This window comes from Camelus dromedarius, chromosome 11 (genome assembly GCF_036321535.1).
Source record: "Camelus dromedarius isolate mCamDro1 chromosome 11, mCamDro1.pat, whole genome shotgun sequence".
Lineage (NCBI taxonomy): Eukaryota > Metazoa > Chordata > Mammalia > Artiodactyla > Camelidae > Camelus > Camelus dromedarius.
The window spans coordinates 35,013,645-35,030,201 of NC_087446.1; the positions used below are offsets into that span (position 1 = coordinate 35,013,645).

The window sequence follows — 16,557 nt, forward strand, 5'->3', positions numbered from 1 at the left end:
GTATGACATCATATTTCTTTACTCACTTAGAGGATATGAGTGCTCTGAACTCTTTCCCCAGAAAAAAAATTCTCTTTTAAAAGCAGAATTTCATGTAGCATTCCAAGGTTTTCATGAAAAGGAATATATATGTATAAAGCTTATCTGTGGCCTTTCAAGATCATTAAAAACACAGTAAATACTCTACCTTATATTAGTTTAAAGATTTGGATAGTTTTTTAAAGTTTATTTATAATGACAATGCTTCTAAAGAAGGAATTTTAGAGGTGAAAAGTTGGTGTTTCCTGAGTGCTTATTATGTTGTTATCTCTAATTTCTAAATTGCAACAAAGTCCATCTTTTTTATAGAGAATCTTTTTCTGTGTGCAAGCAGTAGTAATATGCTGTGAGTCAAAACTTAACCTTAATAGCGAACACTGAAATATAAAAAACACTTCGGTGTTTTTTAAATGAAATAAAGTAGATATTTTATTTTTTCTGTATTTAAGTTTTTTTTTTTTCCCAGTTATCTTTCACTTAATTTGACATCTGCTGTTCTAAGTGTATCCTCTAAGAATAAATACTTGGAGTCTGATCTAATATTTGTCTAGTGTTTCAGTTATAATCTGATTATATTTAATTCAACTTTAACCATATTGTTTGAATTTACTGTTTCTAGAAGAATCTTAGGTCTGAAATATGTTTTTAGGTATTGAAATTAAGGCAGAGAGATTATTGGAAGAACTTGATAATGGAGTACTATTATGCCAGCTGATTAATGTTCTTCAAAACATGGTGAAAACATGCAACTCTGAAGAACCAAGGGTAAGAAAATGTTTGACAGTAGTGATTTTATACCTTGGTACATACTGATTTATGTACGTTTCTTATCATCTCTGCAAGGTTATAAACTTCCACCCAAACTATTCTGTAAGACCTTGGGTAGTTTACTTAATGATTTTGAGCATCTGGAAAAATATTCTCACTTGCAAAATGGAGAAACTAACATTTACCTTGTAGGATATATTTTCAAGGATTCAGCAGAATCAAATGGGATAATATATAGATGGATTAGTGCCTGGTGCCTAGTAAGTATCTAGTAGCTAGCTCTCACTGAGAACAATATAGACTTGTTGTGAGAGATGAATGAGAAAAGAGCTTGTGATGGTTCCTGGTACACAGTTAGGAGCTATCATCTTCTTCCTCTTCTTCTTTATATATTGTCTTGGTGGTAAATTCTGTAAATATTAGTTGAATAAATAGTTCTTTTTTAGGACAGTTTTCCTTCATTGACCCTGAAGTTACGATTTGAAGTAGATACAGTCTCCTCTCTTTTCATCAAATATGGATGTTTTCACTTGTAGGCCCTTAGGTCTGTGGGTGTTCTCAGGGTCTGAACATTAACATAGTGCTGGTGGAAGTATAATAGTACCATCTTTCTGGGGGACAGTGGGTAATATATATCACATTGAAAATAAAGCACAAACTTTAATACATAACATAATTCTACTTTGAGGAATTTATTCTAAGAAAATAACCACAAACTTACAAAAATGATTGTGCAAAAAAAATTAAGAATAACCTAAATGCTCATCAGTAGAGAAGTTGTTTAAAATTAATTATGGTACCTAACAGTAGAATATTATCTATTCATTAAAAATGACTATTTTAATGTTTTTTTTTACCCCAAAAGTTGCTTGCAACCTGTCATTAAGTGTGTATGCATACATGCACACAGAAATCAGAGTTCAGAATAGTGTGTTCTTGTGGCATTCTGTAGGTACAGGTATACTTGTGTATAGAGATGTCTTAATAAAATGTGGATGAGAAGATTTCATTTGATACTAACTATCTTTGTATTTGGCTGTGTTGGATTTTTTTTCTGTATACAATTAGAAAAACTCACAAAGCTATTTTAATTCTGGGAAATAATAGCAACAGGAAGGAAATATAAGGAACTGGTAACAGTGGTTATCTCTAGGAAGAGAGAGGAACTGAGGGATAAAGGGGGGAGAAAGACTTATACTTTACTGTGTTAGTGCATTTAAAAAAATCATATGCGTAAATTTCTTATTCAAGTGAAAATTTAAAACTAAAAACCCCTCAGCCTCAGCATGATTATCTGAATACTCTTGTCCAAATATTAAAAAAAAAAAAAGGATTCTGTAAAACTTAGATTGTCAGTTTTCAAAGAACTTGAATTAAGAATGGGCTACTACTTCCTTATTTTAAAGTCTCCTCAAGAAACTCACAACCATATTTATGAATCTGCAAATAAGGAAGTAAACAAAAATGAGTGTGTTTGTAAACCTTTAACATAGCAGTAATTTTGTGTTTGTATTGAACTATGTATGGAGAGACATCCTATAAAGATACGCTTTGGAATTATTAGACTGTCATTTTTCATTTTAATTAAGACTCTTGTGTTATTTTAAAAATAAAGAGGTTAGAGATGCATGATCCTACTTCTAATTTTGACCAGATTGTTTTCCTAGGAGTCATTTTCTGGAATATACATAAAAAAAGCAAAATAAAATATTTTCAAAGATGCCTGCCTTTCCCCCTGTATTGTGCACTTTTTTGTTAACATTCGATGCAGTGACTATTTATTTAATAATGTTAAAATGGACATCTAATGAAAATATCCTTGATGCATGTATGAAATTAGTCTTTTGTCTTTTCCAGAATTTTCCAATGAGAAAAGTGCCCTGTAAGAAAGATGCTGCGTCAGGTTCATTCTTTGCTAGAGACAACACTGCGAACTTCCTTCACTGGTGCAGGCACATTGGAGTGGATGAGACTTACCTCTTTGAATCTGAAGGTTTAGGTAAGTGTTATTGTTGTTGTGTTTAATGCTTATTAGGATATTTTTCATATAACTCAGTAGAATATTTTTTTCCAAATAAGGGCTCAAATGCCACATCTCATTTCCCTAGAAAAATTTATACTCGAAATACACGTGAAACAATTGGAGAATCAGATTCTGAATTAAATATATGATTAAGCTTTTCATTTATAGTTACAGATCCTAAATATCTAGAGTGGCCTAGACATATTTTACTTCCTAAATGAGTTGGCTACCGGAAGGTTCTGGACTAATAATGCTTAACTAATTAATGTTTTCATCAAGAATTACTTGGTAGAGTAATTTGTCTTTAGGTAATTACAGAAATAACAGAAGGCCAAATGTTGTATGCTCACAGTGCTTAGATTTACCTCATAAACAGCAGCTGCCAACTTGGTTATCTAAGTGGAGTAATGTTTTTGACTTAATGTTTTAAAAGATCATACTCTACTAAAGAATTACTGATGTATTTTCTCACTTTAAGTCAACAGAAGCATCTGTGCAGTGACCAAAGTGAAAACCATCGAAGTTTCCTCGAAGTATTTATGTATATACACACAGACACACACACACACACACACACACACACACACACACAGACACACACACACACACACCACACACAGAATTTATAACTTTTTGTTAGGAGCAGTAGCATACTAAGTGCGGGGGTCGTGGAAGTAGTAGTCTGCTCTGATAGAGACAAGTATTTTATCACTGGCATTGCTCAGAATTGCTGGTTCGTGGTGGTAATAAAAAGCAAACCAACTGTTAGTTGGTTTTATTATTGTTTCAAGTTACTGTTGTTTTAAATATTTCTACTGACCGTGCACACCCTGTTGTCTGCAAACAGGGTAGCTATTCCCACTATTACCTGTTTAGTATGCCTCTAGAGATTCCCATCCAGTATAGAATTAAAAATAATGGATTGCTGTTTTACCCACCAATTTGTACCCTGCTTTAATCCAGGTGTGCTGATCATTAAGCATATTAGATTTCTTTTTAGTTGTAGCATTTTGAAAAATTGAGATATGTTTCACATACATAAAATTTGTCTTTTCAAAATGTACACTTCAGTGGTTTTTAGTATATTCACTTTGTTGTGCAGATATCACCACTTATTAATTCCAGAATTTCCATCACTCCTAAAAGAAAACCTGTACCTAGTTGCAATTGGACCAAGTTACCATTCTCTGGCGACCACCAGTCTACTTTCTCTTCCTATGATTGGCGTACTTTTCATATAAATAGAAGCATACAATATGTGGCTTTTGTGTCTGGCTAGTTTCAGTTCACATTATGGTTCATTTATGCTGTAGCATCTGACAGTACTCCATTCCTTTTTATGGATGAATGGTATTTTTTTGTATGAGTATACCAATTTTTTTAATCCATTATCAGCTGATGGACATTTTGATTGTTCTTACTTTTATTATTTAATAATATTATTATTATGAATTATGCTGCTATGAATGTTTATGTACTAGTTTTTGAGTGAACACATGTTTTTAATTCAGGGATATACTTAGGAGTGGAATTATTGGGTCATATGATAATTCTGTGTTTATCTGAGGAACTACCAGACTGTTTTCACAGTGGCCACACCATTTTACATTCCCACCAGCAATGCACAAAGGTTCCAGTTTCTTTATATCTTTGCCAACGCTTGTTATTTTTTAAAAGTACAATTGACCCTTGAACAATGCAGGGACTAGGGGCAGTGAACCCCCAACCCCTACAGTGGAAAATCTGCATACAACTTTACAGTCAGCCCTGTGTATCCATGGTTCTGCATCCACAGATTCAACCAACTGCAGATCTTGTAATACTGTAGTCTGTATTTATTGAAAAAAATCCGTGTGTTAAGTGGACCCATATAGTTCAAACCCATGTTGTTCAAGGGCCAACCGATTAACCATCCTAGTGGGTGTGAAGTGCTATCTCATTGTGGTTTTGATTTGAATTTCCATAATGACTAATATTGTTGAGCTTTTTTTCATGGGCTTATTGGCCATTTGCATATCGTCTTTGGAGAGATGCTATTCAAATCTGCTCATTTTTTAGGAGGGGTCAATTGTCTTTTTTTGTAGACTTGTAAGAGTTATATTCTGGATTCTAGGCCATTGGATATATGATTTGCAAATATTTTATCCTGATCTTTGGATTGTCTTTTCTTTCTTGATAGTGTCCTTTGATGCATAAAAGTTTTTAATTTTGATGAAGTTCAGTTTATCTTTTCTTTGCTTATGCTTTTGATGTCATATCTAAAAAACCATTGCTTAATCCAAGATCACACAGAATTTCACCAATGTTTCCTCCTAAGAGCTTTACAGTTTTAGCTTTTAGATTTAGGTCCTTGAGTTTTGAGTAATTTTTTGTATATGATGTGAAGAAGGAGTCTAAATTTTTCCTTTTGTATGGAGATATCCAGTTATCTTAGCAGCATTTATTGAAAAGACTGTTCTTCCCCCTTTGAGTTGTCTTGCCACACTTGTTGAAATTCAATTGAACATAAGCATGTGGGTTTATTTCTGGACATTCAATCTAGTGCATTGGTCTGTATGTCTGTCCTTATGCCAGTAAACACTGTCTTTATTACTGTAGCTTTGTAGTAAGTTTTGAAATTGGGAAGTATGAGTCTTCCAACTTTGTTCTTATTTTAGATATTCTATGTCTCTTTCAATTCCATATGAATTTTATCATCAGCTTGTCCATTTCTGGAAAAAAAAAAAAGGCTGTTGGGATTTTGACTGGAAATGTACTGAATCTGTAAGTCAGCTTGGAGAGTATTATAATAACAATATTATGTCTTCCAATCCATGAGCATAGAATGTCTTTCCACTTATTTATATGTAATTTAATACCTTTTAACAATATTTTATAGTTTTCAGGATACAAGTCTTATAATTCTTCGGTAAATTTATTCCTAAGTATTTTATTCTTCTTGAAGCTGTTGTAAATGTAATTATTTTCTTAATTATATTTTAGATTGTTTTCAGATTGTAATCTACAAAGTGCAGTGATTTCTGTATATTTATTAATCTTGTATCCTGCAACTTTAGTGAACTTGCTAATTAGCCCTATTAGTTTTTTTTTATAGACTCTTTAGAGTTTTCTAAGCAAAGGACCATGTTATCTGTGAATAGAGATAGTTTTCCTTTTTTCCATTCCTGGGATGCTTTTTATTTGTTTTTCTTATGTAAACACCCTGGCTAAACCTCCAGTACAATGCTGAATAGAAGTTGTAAGAGTGGACATCCTTATTTTCCCTAGCCTTAGAAGGAAGACATTCAGTCTTTTACCATTGATAAAGATGTTAGCTGTGAGTTTTTCAGAGATGCCTATTTTCATATTTTTAAAGTTCCATTCTATTTCTAGTTTGTTGAGTCCTTTTTGTCATGAAAGGATATTTGGTTTTATCAAAAGCTTTTTCTGTGTCTACTGAGATAATTCTTTTCATTTATACTTTCAATATAGTGTATTGATTGATTTTCATTTATTGAACCAACTTTGCATTACTGGGCTAAATCTTACTTGCTGCTGGATTTAGTATTTCATTGAGAATTTTGTACATCTATATTCATTAAGGATATTTGTCTTTAGTTTTCTTGTGATGTCTTTGTCTGACTTTGGTATCAGGGTAATATAGGCCTCATAGAATAAGTTAGGAAGTGCTCCCTCCTACATTTGGAAGAGTTTAAGAAGGCTAGTCACACATAGTCCTATGCTAAAGATTGTTTAGAATAAAATTGAGGTGATACATCTCTTCAAATAGAATCTCCTGTTGAGAGATCTGAAATATTAATGTAATAGTACTAAGCCCTTAGTTTTTTAGACCTAAAACACTATGCATATAATGGTCATCCATGGTAGGTTTTCGTCTTCTTTTATACAGTTTTGTTTCTTTTTTAATTTAAGGAAGATGATAATATGTAGAGAAAACAAAAATCTTTTCTAAGGCTCCAAACAAGTAAACTTACTGTATTAATCATTCTTTTATTTTACTTCTTCCATGCCAGAAATATATTTGCCTGTTTAATTTGCCCCTTAAAATATGTGGTCTTATTTTTTCACAGTTTTGCACAAAGATCCAAGACAGGTGTATCTTTGTCTTCTTGAAATTGGTCGAATTGTGTCAAGGTATGTATTCCACAATATTTCAGAATTTCAATGTCATAAACAGTTTTTAGGCTACTTTATTTTAGCTAGAACACTTTTTAATAAGTGAAAATAATTTTTGATTGAAATGAAGTAACTTAATTTACAATTTTTTCTTTCTTTTTGTTTCTTTATTAACTTTGTTCTGTTCATGTGAGCCATGTCATGTGTTAACATTTACTTGCTCAATATATCTTGTCTTCATTTAATATTACACTGTAAAAGTGGATACTTAAATTTTTTAATTAAGAGCAGAGTAAGAGTATGCAGTCTTTTAGCAGTTCAAGGCGAGGCAAGTCCTTTGAACACAAAGAGGATGTAGTAATAAGGCCGAGGCTTGGTATCCTCCGTACCTAGCTCAGAACCATCTTCACTCACAAGCTGCTTATTTGAAGGCACCTTTTAGGATCCTTGATTGAATACTAGGAGCATCCAGTAACCCAAATATATATGCTGTGATGTAAAGATGATAATATGAATTTTTGGCAATCTGTGGGACATTAAAAATGATTTCCAGATGTCCCAGTGAAATAACTGGTAGAAGAGAGTCAGACGGACTTTATTTTAAAATAAAGTATAACCTATTGTGATATGCAGGGAAGTGCTTGGGTCAGACTTCACTTGCTTGATGAGATTTCATAATTGGTTTTCAGATATGGGGTTGAGCCCCCAGTATTAGTAAAACTTGAGAAAGAAATTGAGCTAGAGGAGACCTTACTTAATACTTCTGGACTTGAAGATTCCATCAGCATTCCAAAATCGTGCTGTCAGCATGAAGAGCTGCATGAAGCTGTAAGTACTTGCTATACTATCTTTCAACTGTGATGCCTCAGTCTCATAGTTTGCCACAGGCGATGCTATGTTTAAAAGAAAATGTTCTTATTCAGAATATACACCAGTACTGATTTCCACTCTCTGGTGAGTTCAGAGCGTCGTATGTTAAAGGTGACTTGCTGTTGCCTGTGTGTGATGAGGAATGGGAGTGTACTTGAGGATGAGTGGGGCAAATAGACTGGAACCCATCATGAAGTGTTCTGTAGGCCACAGAATTCACTGGTTCCTTTTTAAATATGATAGTGCTGTAATCTGATTTGTAAATCACAAGGATTACTCTGGTCTTGTAGAGGTTATATAATCCAGGCAAAGGATGCTGGGAACCTGAACTTGAGCAGCAACAGTAGGTAAGGAGCAAAAGAAACAAATGTAGTGTAAGACATATTTAAGAGAATTGACAGGAATACTAATTCTAATAGGGAGGGGAAAAAATCTAGGAGAATTTCCAAGGTTTCAAGTCAATGGTACACTGATAATTGAGGAATATAGGAAGAGGAAAAGTTGTGAGAGCAAATTGATGAGATTTTTCTGACTGTTCCCCCTGACAGAGTATTTGCAGACTTGCTAGATGATGGGTCTCAAATGAAAAGTCTTCAAAACTTTACCAGTACATCATTAGGTAGAAGTTAATAGGATTACAGTTGCTTAGGCTGTGTGTCTTCTGCCGTGACTGCAGTATGATAAGTGATGGAGGTGAACTGAGCCTCAAAACATTTTTTTCTGCTTAGACTGTTGCTTAGAATTGAGTCTTTTTTTGCATTGTAGTATTTTATGAAAGTGCTTAATGTACAAAATTATTCAAGAAATAATAAATAAGTCATTACTAATAAACTGTTGTTTTGATTGTTTTGTTTAATATGATAAAAGTCCACAGTAAAACATGTGGATAGCCTTGCAAGACAGGTTAAGAAAATGTCAGCCTGAACAACTCTTTATCAGGCCTGAATATTATATTACTGCATTATATTACTGATTTATATGATGCCTATGAATATCAGTATGCAATGTAGTGATAATGTAGTAGGTAAAAACTTGATTTTAAATCTCATATAACCTAAAATAATGGTAATTAAATAAAAAGGAAAACATTTTTTATTAAATAGGAAATACAATATGTTAATTTTCCTATTATATAAGGACCATATACAGTTTGATAAGAAAAACATTTCCAGTAGGTAACTGACTGTTCACATAAGAAGAAAATACAATGTTGAAATTTGCTGATAATCAAGGAAATCAGATATATGATTTGTCACATCAACAACATTTTTTAAAATTATGAAACTTGGTGCTGATAAATTCTGGTAGAACTCTACTCAGAGATTGCTGTTTGCAGTGGAAAACGATGTAAACTTCTGAAAAACAGCCTTGACGAATGGATATCAACAGCCACGAAAATGTTCCTCTTTTTTTTTTTTTTTGGCTTGTTTGTTTTTATGAGGGGGGAGTAATTAAGTTTCTTCATTGATTTTCACTTGGAAGAAGTATTGGAGATTGAACCCCTGACCTCTTGGGTGCTGAGCATGTGCTCTACCACTTGAGCTATACCTTTCCTCCTCTTTTTTTTTTTAATTGTATTTGAAGAGAGAAAAAGGTAGCATGAATGAAAGTGTTTATTGCATTATTATTTATAAGGGTGAAAAATTGGAAGCAATCTAAATAATCCCAAATAGGGCAGTGGCTAGGTAAAGTAGGAGTCATTATCTTAACAGAATAATAATTTTATGTAATCATTATGAAGACCATGTAGCAACAAGAAAAATGTTTATTTTGTGAAAAGTGTGTATCAGAACAAGGAGAATGAAAATAATTGATAGTAGTGCCTTTACAAATGATTTTAATTTCTTCAGCTATTTCCTTTAGTGTTGTAATGTTAATTATGCAATAGATAAGCCAGAAGAGAACATTTTTTATTTACAGCTCTTCTTTTAGCCTCACCACTTTCCTTAGATGGTGGGTTAGTGCTGATTTGTACTGCTGAATATAAGTGGTTCTTGTATATTTTAAACAAAGAAAATAAGTGACTTTTCATGTCTGCATTCTTGTTATGAGAACTAAAAGGAACACATTTCTTTAAATATATCTGTGCTATATAAATATATTCAATGTCCACCTCTGCATACATGATCTACAGAGATCTTAGAGTCATGTTTAAGTAAGGAACAATTATTATCTGATTCATTATTTAGAGTACTATTAAGTATACAACTGTAGTTCTGTGTACTTAAGAAACTGTAATGGATGGAAAATAATGACTGAAATATATATCTGCTTTCCAATTACTTTGTTAACTAATGTGTAAATGTTTTAAATAATTGTAAATTCCTTACCCAGGTTCAGATTATTTTTAGCCACTTTTTGCATGTGGTGTGTGTATGTGTGTGTGTATGAATGTGTGTGTAGTGTGCACATATACCCAGGAGGTAAACAAGATAAACTTGATTGAATGTCAGTTCTATTTATGATCATGTTATTTTGCTAAATGAATGATATAGGGAGATAAATCCAGACCCTTCTGATCAGGCCCAGGTGAATCTACATGTGTGCATTAATTTTGGGTTAGATAATTAAGAAAATCATAAATTTCTATTAATGTTCAGCTAAATAAACTGGGTATATCTGAAGAGACTTTCTTTATCCATCATCCCTAAATTCAATTAAATGAATTTGTTCAGATATACTCTGTGTGACAAGTAGTTGAAAGAAATATATGTGGCCTTGCTTTTTCAAAAATGTGATTTTAGGAAAACGAAGTATTTTCTGTAGTGGCTGATATGTGACTTCTTTTTTCAAATCAAGCCTATCTCAGCAAATATTTTCATTTAATCGGTTTATTTTAATTTCCATAGTTTTAAATATAGAATTCCTGAATTTTTGTATTTATTCCAGTTTTTACCATGTTTTGGATATTTACTACAGTTAAAAATTCTGTAAGCCCCTTGAGGAATAGAGGTAGAATTTTCCCCTCAACTTTCATCTCCTTAATAGACTATTGAAACAAAGTGGCACTTTTAGAAAAAAGCCTCTTGAATTGAAATTATTTGAATTTACCCGGTCTGGGGCGACTAGATATAAATGTCTCTGTTTTAACAGTAAATTTGGAACAAATCTGTATTACTTTAGCATAACGGTAAGGGGCAAGTGAAAATTCCTGGTTAAACTTTATCTGACTGGCCGACCTTTGGTTTGACAGATATATTAATCCGGTCTTGAAACAATTCAGGCTTAATAATGAACTCACACGTTTCCTGTGCCTTAATGAATGTGTTTTGAATTGACTTCACTCTTGTACACATGCACAGGCCTCCTCTAGTGGTCAGTGAGTGTACTACTGTGAGTAGTCAGCTTGATTGCACTTGGGCAGAGAGAAACTGACTCAAGACTTCATCACTGATAGCTTTTATTAGATTAGCTACTGTCCAATCTGAATATTTGTCAACAAGTAAAAGAGAAGAGGTAATAAATAGTTGCACTGTCTTTAAATTTTTATCTTTGAGTTTGCTTTTACCAGCTATCAAATAACCTTGCATTTTAACATTAAACAAAATAGTTTTTGTCACAAGCACTAAATTTTGTCTTTTATTTTTCATTTTAGGTTAAACATATTGCAGAAGACCCTCCTTGTAGTTGTTCTCATCGATTTTCTATCGAGTACTTATCTGAAGGACGGTACCGACTAGGAGATAAAATACTCTTTATAAGAGTAAGTCACCATTACATCCTACTTACATTGAGATCTCATTTTGGAATTGAATTTATTGCTTTACCAAACTTCTTTCGCTCTCCTTTTACTTTTTAAAAAATTGGAATAGAGGATGTTATTAATGGAAGAACTTCACTCTTTAGGGAAAATATGGAATACTTACTTTCAAGAGTATATATACAATGAGTTTAGGTAAACACCTTTAATATAGCAAACAACTAACTACAGGATAGTAAGGCTATTTAGGCATTGAATATAATTGGGGGGAAAAAGAATCTGTATACCTCAGGTAACTTATTCCATTTCTCAGATTTCTAAAATGGAATAATTTTGCATCATAAGAAGAAAAAGGCAAACCAAATGCATCTAATAAAATTAAATATCAATCGGTAAGAAGAAAAATAAATAGAAACATTGCACTTTATGATAATATATACTTTGGGTCTTAAGAATAAAGCCTTTTTTTTTTCCTTGACACAGCATCAGTATGCCAGCATACATGTTCATTTTCTTCCTTTGTCCCATCTGCAATTTGCAGTTGATTAATCATTTGCTGATGAGATGGAAGTTTTACCTGTTCAGAATTCTGCCCACTTCTGATGCAAGAGCTGTTTTATTCCCAATTTAAGAATGTAATATAAAAGTATGAAAAATATTTCACTGCCCTTATTTTCTTTTATTTCATATATTATCATTACCTTCTCACACCTCCTGAACTCACACAGAAACACAAATGTGCATGTTCCATCTTTTAATTAGCTTTCTTTTCTTAAAGGCAGTATGATACAGTGATGGTGCATAGATTGTGGGATTAGAGTTAAAATTTGCAGAGGAACCTCATACAATTGTGCAAATTTGCTTACTGAATGAATAGGGGCCTGAAGTCCAGCTCGGGCTGTGCTGGTAGACCCAGGATGTGTCTTATCTGCACAAAAGCGCCATTTGGGTTGGAGCAGCCTGGTGTGTTTAGGGCTGGGCCAAGCTGTGTGATTTGGGACAGTTTCCTTAGTCTCTGAGAACCATAATTTTCTCATCTGCAAAGAAAAACTAGTAATAAGTTGTATCAAAATTTTTGAACATTAAATTGATATGATATATATGAACGTGATTTATTAAATTCTAAAGTATGAGTTTTGGTCATTTTTTTCTTTCTGCTGTCATTTTTTTCTTTATTATGAGACTTTTTTCTGTAAGTCCCATTTCTCCTCTCCCTCTCCTTCCTTCTCTTCTCTCCTATCTTCCTTCAATATTCAATTCTTTATTGAACAATATTGTCCTTACAGTTTTGTATGTTAGTAATGGAGGACTCTCTATTGTTAGTTGCATGATTCAGTATGAATTAAATTTATTATTTTAATAACATAAGAAAGAGACTGTCGATTTCTAGTGAAGCTGTTAGCAAACACACTGAACTGAATTCACAGGTCACAGGCATCACAAATTGTGAGTGCTAATGAATTGTAACTACACCTTACAGTTTTACAGCTTTATTTTTTACTTTCTTTTGGGGGAAAGATGCTTCATGGAAAACATGTCATGGTCCGTGTCGGTGGAGGCTGGGATACTCTTCAAGGATTTTTGCTTAAGTATGATCCCTGTCGAATATTACAGTTTGCTACACTAGAACAGAAAATTCTAGCATTTCAGAAAGGAGTGTCTAATGAAAGTGTGCCTGATTCGTGTGCCAGAACACCTCAGCCTCCTGAAATGAATCCTTTGTCAGCAGTTAGCATGTTTCAGAAACAGGATTCAAAACCTGGCACACCCATTGGTCTTCCAAGGAGCAAAGAGAAGCAGGTATGTTCACCAGCTGTGTTGCTGCCAGCATCTTCCCTGAAAGGAGGTGATCTAGCCTCCAGGTCAGTCCGTTCTAAACTTCCAAATTCTCCAGCTGCATCTTCTCACCTTAAACTCAAATCTTCAAAAGGCATAACAAAGAAACCACAGGCTCCTTCAAACAATGTGACATCTTCACCTGCTTGTCTAAAGCCCGTAGGTAAAAGCACTGCTTCACCAGCTTTATCAAGAACTGCACCTTGTGTGTCTGAGTCATTAAGAAAATGTGTCCTATCACCCAAAACTCCTAAGGCCAAGTTTGTTCCAGCCAAGGAGTCAAGAGAGATGCATGAGTCTACACTTTTGCCAGATAAGCGTTCAGGAAAAACTGAACCAAAGCATTTGAAACACAGTCATGTATCTTCCAGGGATAATGCAACGTGTCACTCAGCTGCATGTTTAAATTCATCATCAAAGTGTCCAAAGCCACCTAAGGCAAATCTACATGTAAGGCCTAACCCCTCTCCTTCTATCTGGTCCCCTCCAAAAGTGATGGCATCCGGTTCCAAAACCACGACCACGGGTCCGGAAACACGGTCTGAGCCATGTGACAGAGCCCCGCAAGCGGGGGCAATGCCAGCCCCGAAACCTAAGTCAGCCTGGAATTTAAACCAGCCACTTTCTGTAGCCTCAGTTGCTCCTACAAAAGCTGCACAGAAATCGAAAGATAAAAATACTGTTTCAGTTGCCAAAAAGCAGCCTCAGAATAAAAGCACATCCCAGAAGACAGGAACCAGCGCCTCCAGGTCCCCTGGCCGCACCCCACTGTCCATCATGAGTGTTCCCCAGTCTTCTGCCAGAACACAACCAGACCCAAAGTCAGCACAGACTGCCACCAGGAGCCAGGACTCAGCCAAAGGGCCTCCAAAAAGTGACAAAGCCCCAGCCTCAACCAGGAAACCACCTTCCTCTGGCAAGGAGGCAGTTAGTGGAGATAAAAAATCTCCTGCAAAGAAAAAGGAAGATGACCATTATTTTGTTATGACTGGAAGTAAGAAACCTAGAAAATAAATATAACATGTCATTTTAAGAAAACAGAGGAAAGAAAGAGAGGGAATGTGTTAGCTTCACATCTTAAGTTTCTCCTAATTGTGTTTATCCATTTGGGTTCAGACATTAAATACAGTAAGATGAGGGTAGAGGTTGGGGTGATGAGAGGGCTCATCAGAATTCACCAGAAGGTCCCCTTTTAGGCAGACGGTTGTGAAATTACCACGAGGCTGTCATTAATGATAGACATTTATTGTCTGTTAATGTCTGTCCATAAGGGAAATATAAAGTTAAATAACACTACTAGAGTTATAACTATAGTTGCTATGTTTTGAATATGTATTAAATATGGAGGTTGTTACCTGCTAATAGTAACAGAGGTGCTCTTAATGTAAGTTACTGCATTTTAGTTTAAAAGCAACGGTTCAGCACTTGTCTTACAAAAGGCACCTAATTCAGTTTCCTGACCAGGGTAGCCTGATGGGACAGTACCAGGTACCGACGGCTGCTGCTGATGATTAGCTTGCTGTTGCTCTGGCTTTGGTTGGACTGTTACTAAATTTTTTTTTAAGCTTTCCAAATTAGAAGGAACTGATTTTTTTAACTGACTCACATTAACATTGGTAATATTTTGTTACCAATATTTTTGGTAAAAAAGTAAAACCAATTAAGGTATTGACATATAAATTGAAATTTGTAAAAAATATTTTTCATATTATTTATAAGAATGTATACCTTGTATTTTAGATGGACATTGTGCAATGTGAAAACGGAAATGATTTGGTAGTTTTTAGCATATTAGAAATATTTTTAAAATAATGTAATTTTCTGTGAGTGAAGATACCAGTTTTTACACTAAAATAATGCTGTTTAACATCAAAATTATGTTTTAACCATCTCAAAATTAAGGTGTGATATTAAAGAATCTTAAAGCGCTGCTATATAAAAATTCTATCATGTGGTTGTAATTTTTCTTTAGTGAGCACAATACCAGTTTTAATTAGATTCTCCCAATTATGTTAACTTTCTTTAATAAAGTCATGCTTCAGTTTTCCAATGGCAAATGGATAGTATATATGCATCGTTTTCTGTTCTGTAGGCAGATTCTCCAAGGAACTTACCCAGATCATGTAATGACTACATAGACCTCATCAATCTAAGATGATATTTGTAAATAATTTGTTTTTTAAGAGATTGTAACTATTTTAAAATGATTAATGTACTCTCAAAAGTTTTAGGGATATGTTTAATAACTTTACAGTATTATCAGTTATCACAGGTTGTTATATTCACTATTAAGGTTTCTATTTCTCTATTTCAAACTAAAAGTGTTTTCTAAAGAAAAATAATGGTTCACACAAATGTGTAATCATAGAATAAGCATCTTAAGCTGACTACTAATGTTGATAGATTATAAAACAAGAAACCTTTGTATAAAACTAAGTGATCTTTTGTCTGAGGAATACAGTTAAAATCAAAGCTATATGCAGGCTAGTTTTTGAAATAATTGATGCTTCTCTTCTTAAAAGAGACAGTCCCAGAGGAGGGTATAGCTTTGTGGTAGAGTGCATGCTTAGCATGCACAAGGTCCTGGGTTCAATCCTAGGTACCTCCACTAAAAAAATAAAATAAAAAATTAATTAAAAAATACATAAAGAAACCAAATTACTCCCCCCCTCCAAAAATAACAACAGCAAAAAAGAGAGAGACAGTACCTAAATACTTAGTTTAGTTCCACTGTTGATCTGGGCATTGAGGTAATATTTACATCTTTGGAAGGTGAGTCAATGTTCAAGAAGTACTGGAAGTTTTACATTTTTAGTGACAAGAAATATTTAATGTATCTTTAAAGAGGAAGAATTTTAATTTCAAGAAGGAGTTTATTCCTTTGTAAGACCAAACAATACTTCTGTTATCAGTAAATTCTACAACTTAAAAAAAAAAAAAAAGGTAAATGGATGTAACTGATTCCAAGTAGATTTCACAAAACTGTAAACAGTAACTTTTGTGTTGAGAGTAATCAGGAATCAAAGTATCATCTGACACAAATTCCAGGAATTGTTTTTTTTGAAAATTGGAAGTTAATTTATAAGTAGCCCTATTCTTCATCAGGCTACTGATAGTACGAATTTCCAATTCCTGTTATTCTGTTTTGATTTTACACTTTGATATGGTGAGAATATTTTTGAAATACTCATTTTATCCTATATTC

At 33.7% G+C, this 16,557-nt stretch overlaps 1 protein-coding gene across 1 annotated transcript in view; it reads left to right on the forward strand.

Annotated features, from left to right (window-relative positions):
- GAS2L3 (growth arrest specific 2 like 3) overlaps positions 1 to 15,062 on the forward strand; it is a 30,862-nt gene extending 15,800 nt beyond the window's left edge. Inside the window, exons 5-10 of the mRNA XM_031462958.2 lie at positions 689 to 804; positions 2,665 to 2,806; positions 6,901 to 6,964; positions 7,636 to 7,774; positions 11,412 to 11,519; positions 13,035 to 15,062. Coding sequence (XP_031318818.1) covers positions 689 to 804; positions 2,665 to 2,806; positions 6,901 to 6,964; positions 7,636 to 7,774; positions 11,412 to 11,519; positions 13,035 to 14,366 — 1,901 coding nt within the window. The 3' untranslated portion in view covers positions 14,367 to 15,062. The remainder of the gene's footprint in view (positions 1 to 688; positions 805 to 2,664; positions 2,807 to 6,900; positions 6,965 to 7,635; positions 7,775 to 11,411; positions 11,520 to 13,034) is intronic.
- Positions 15,063 to 16,557: the final 1,495 nt, after the last annotated feature.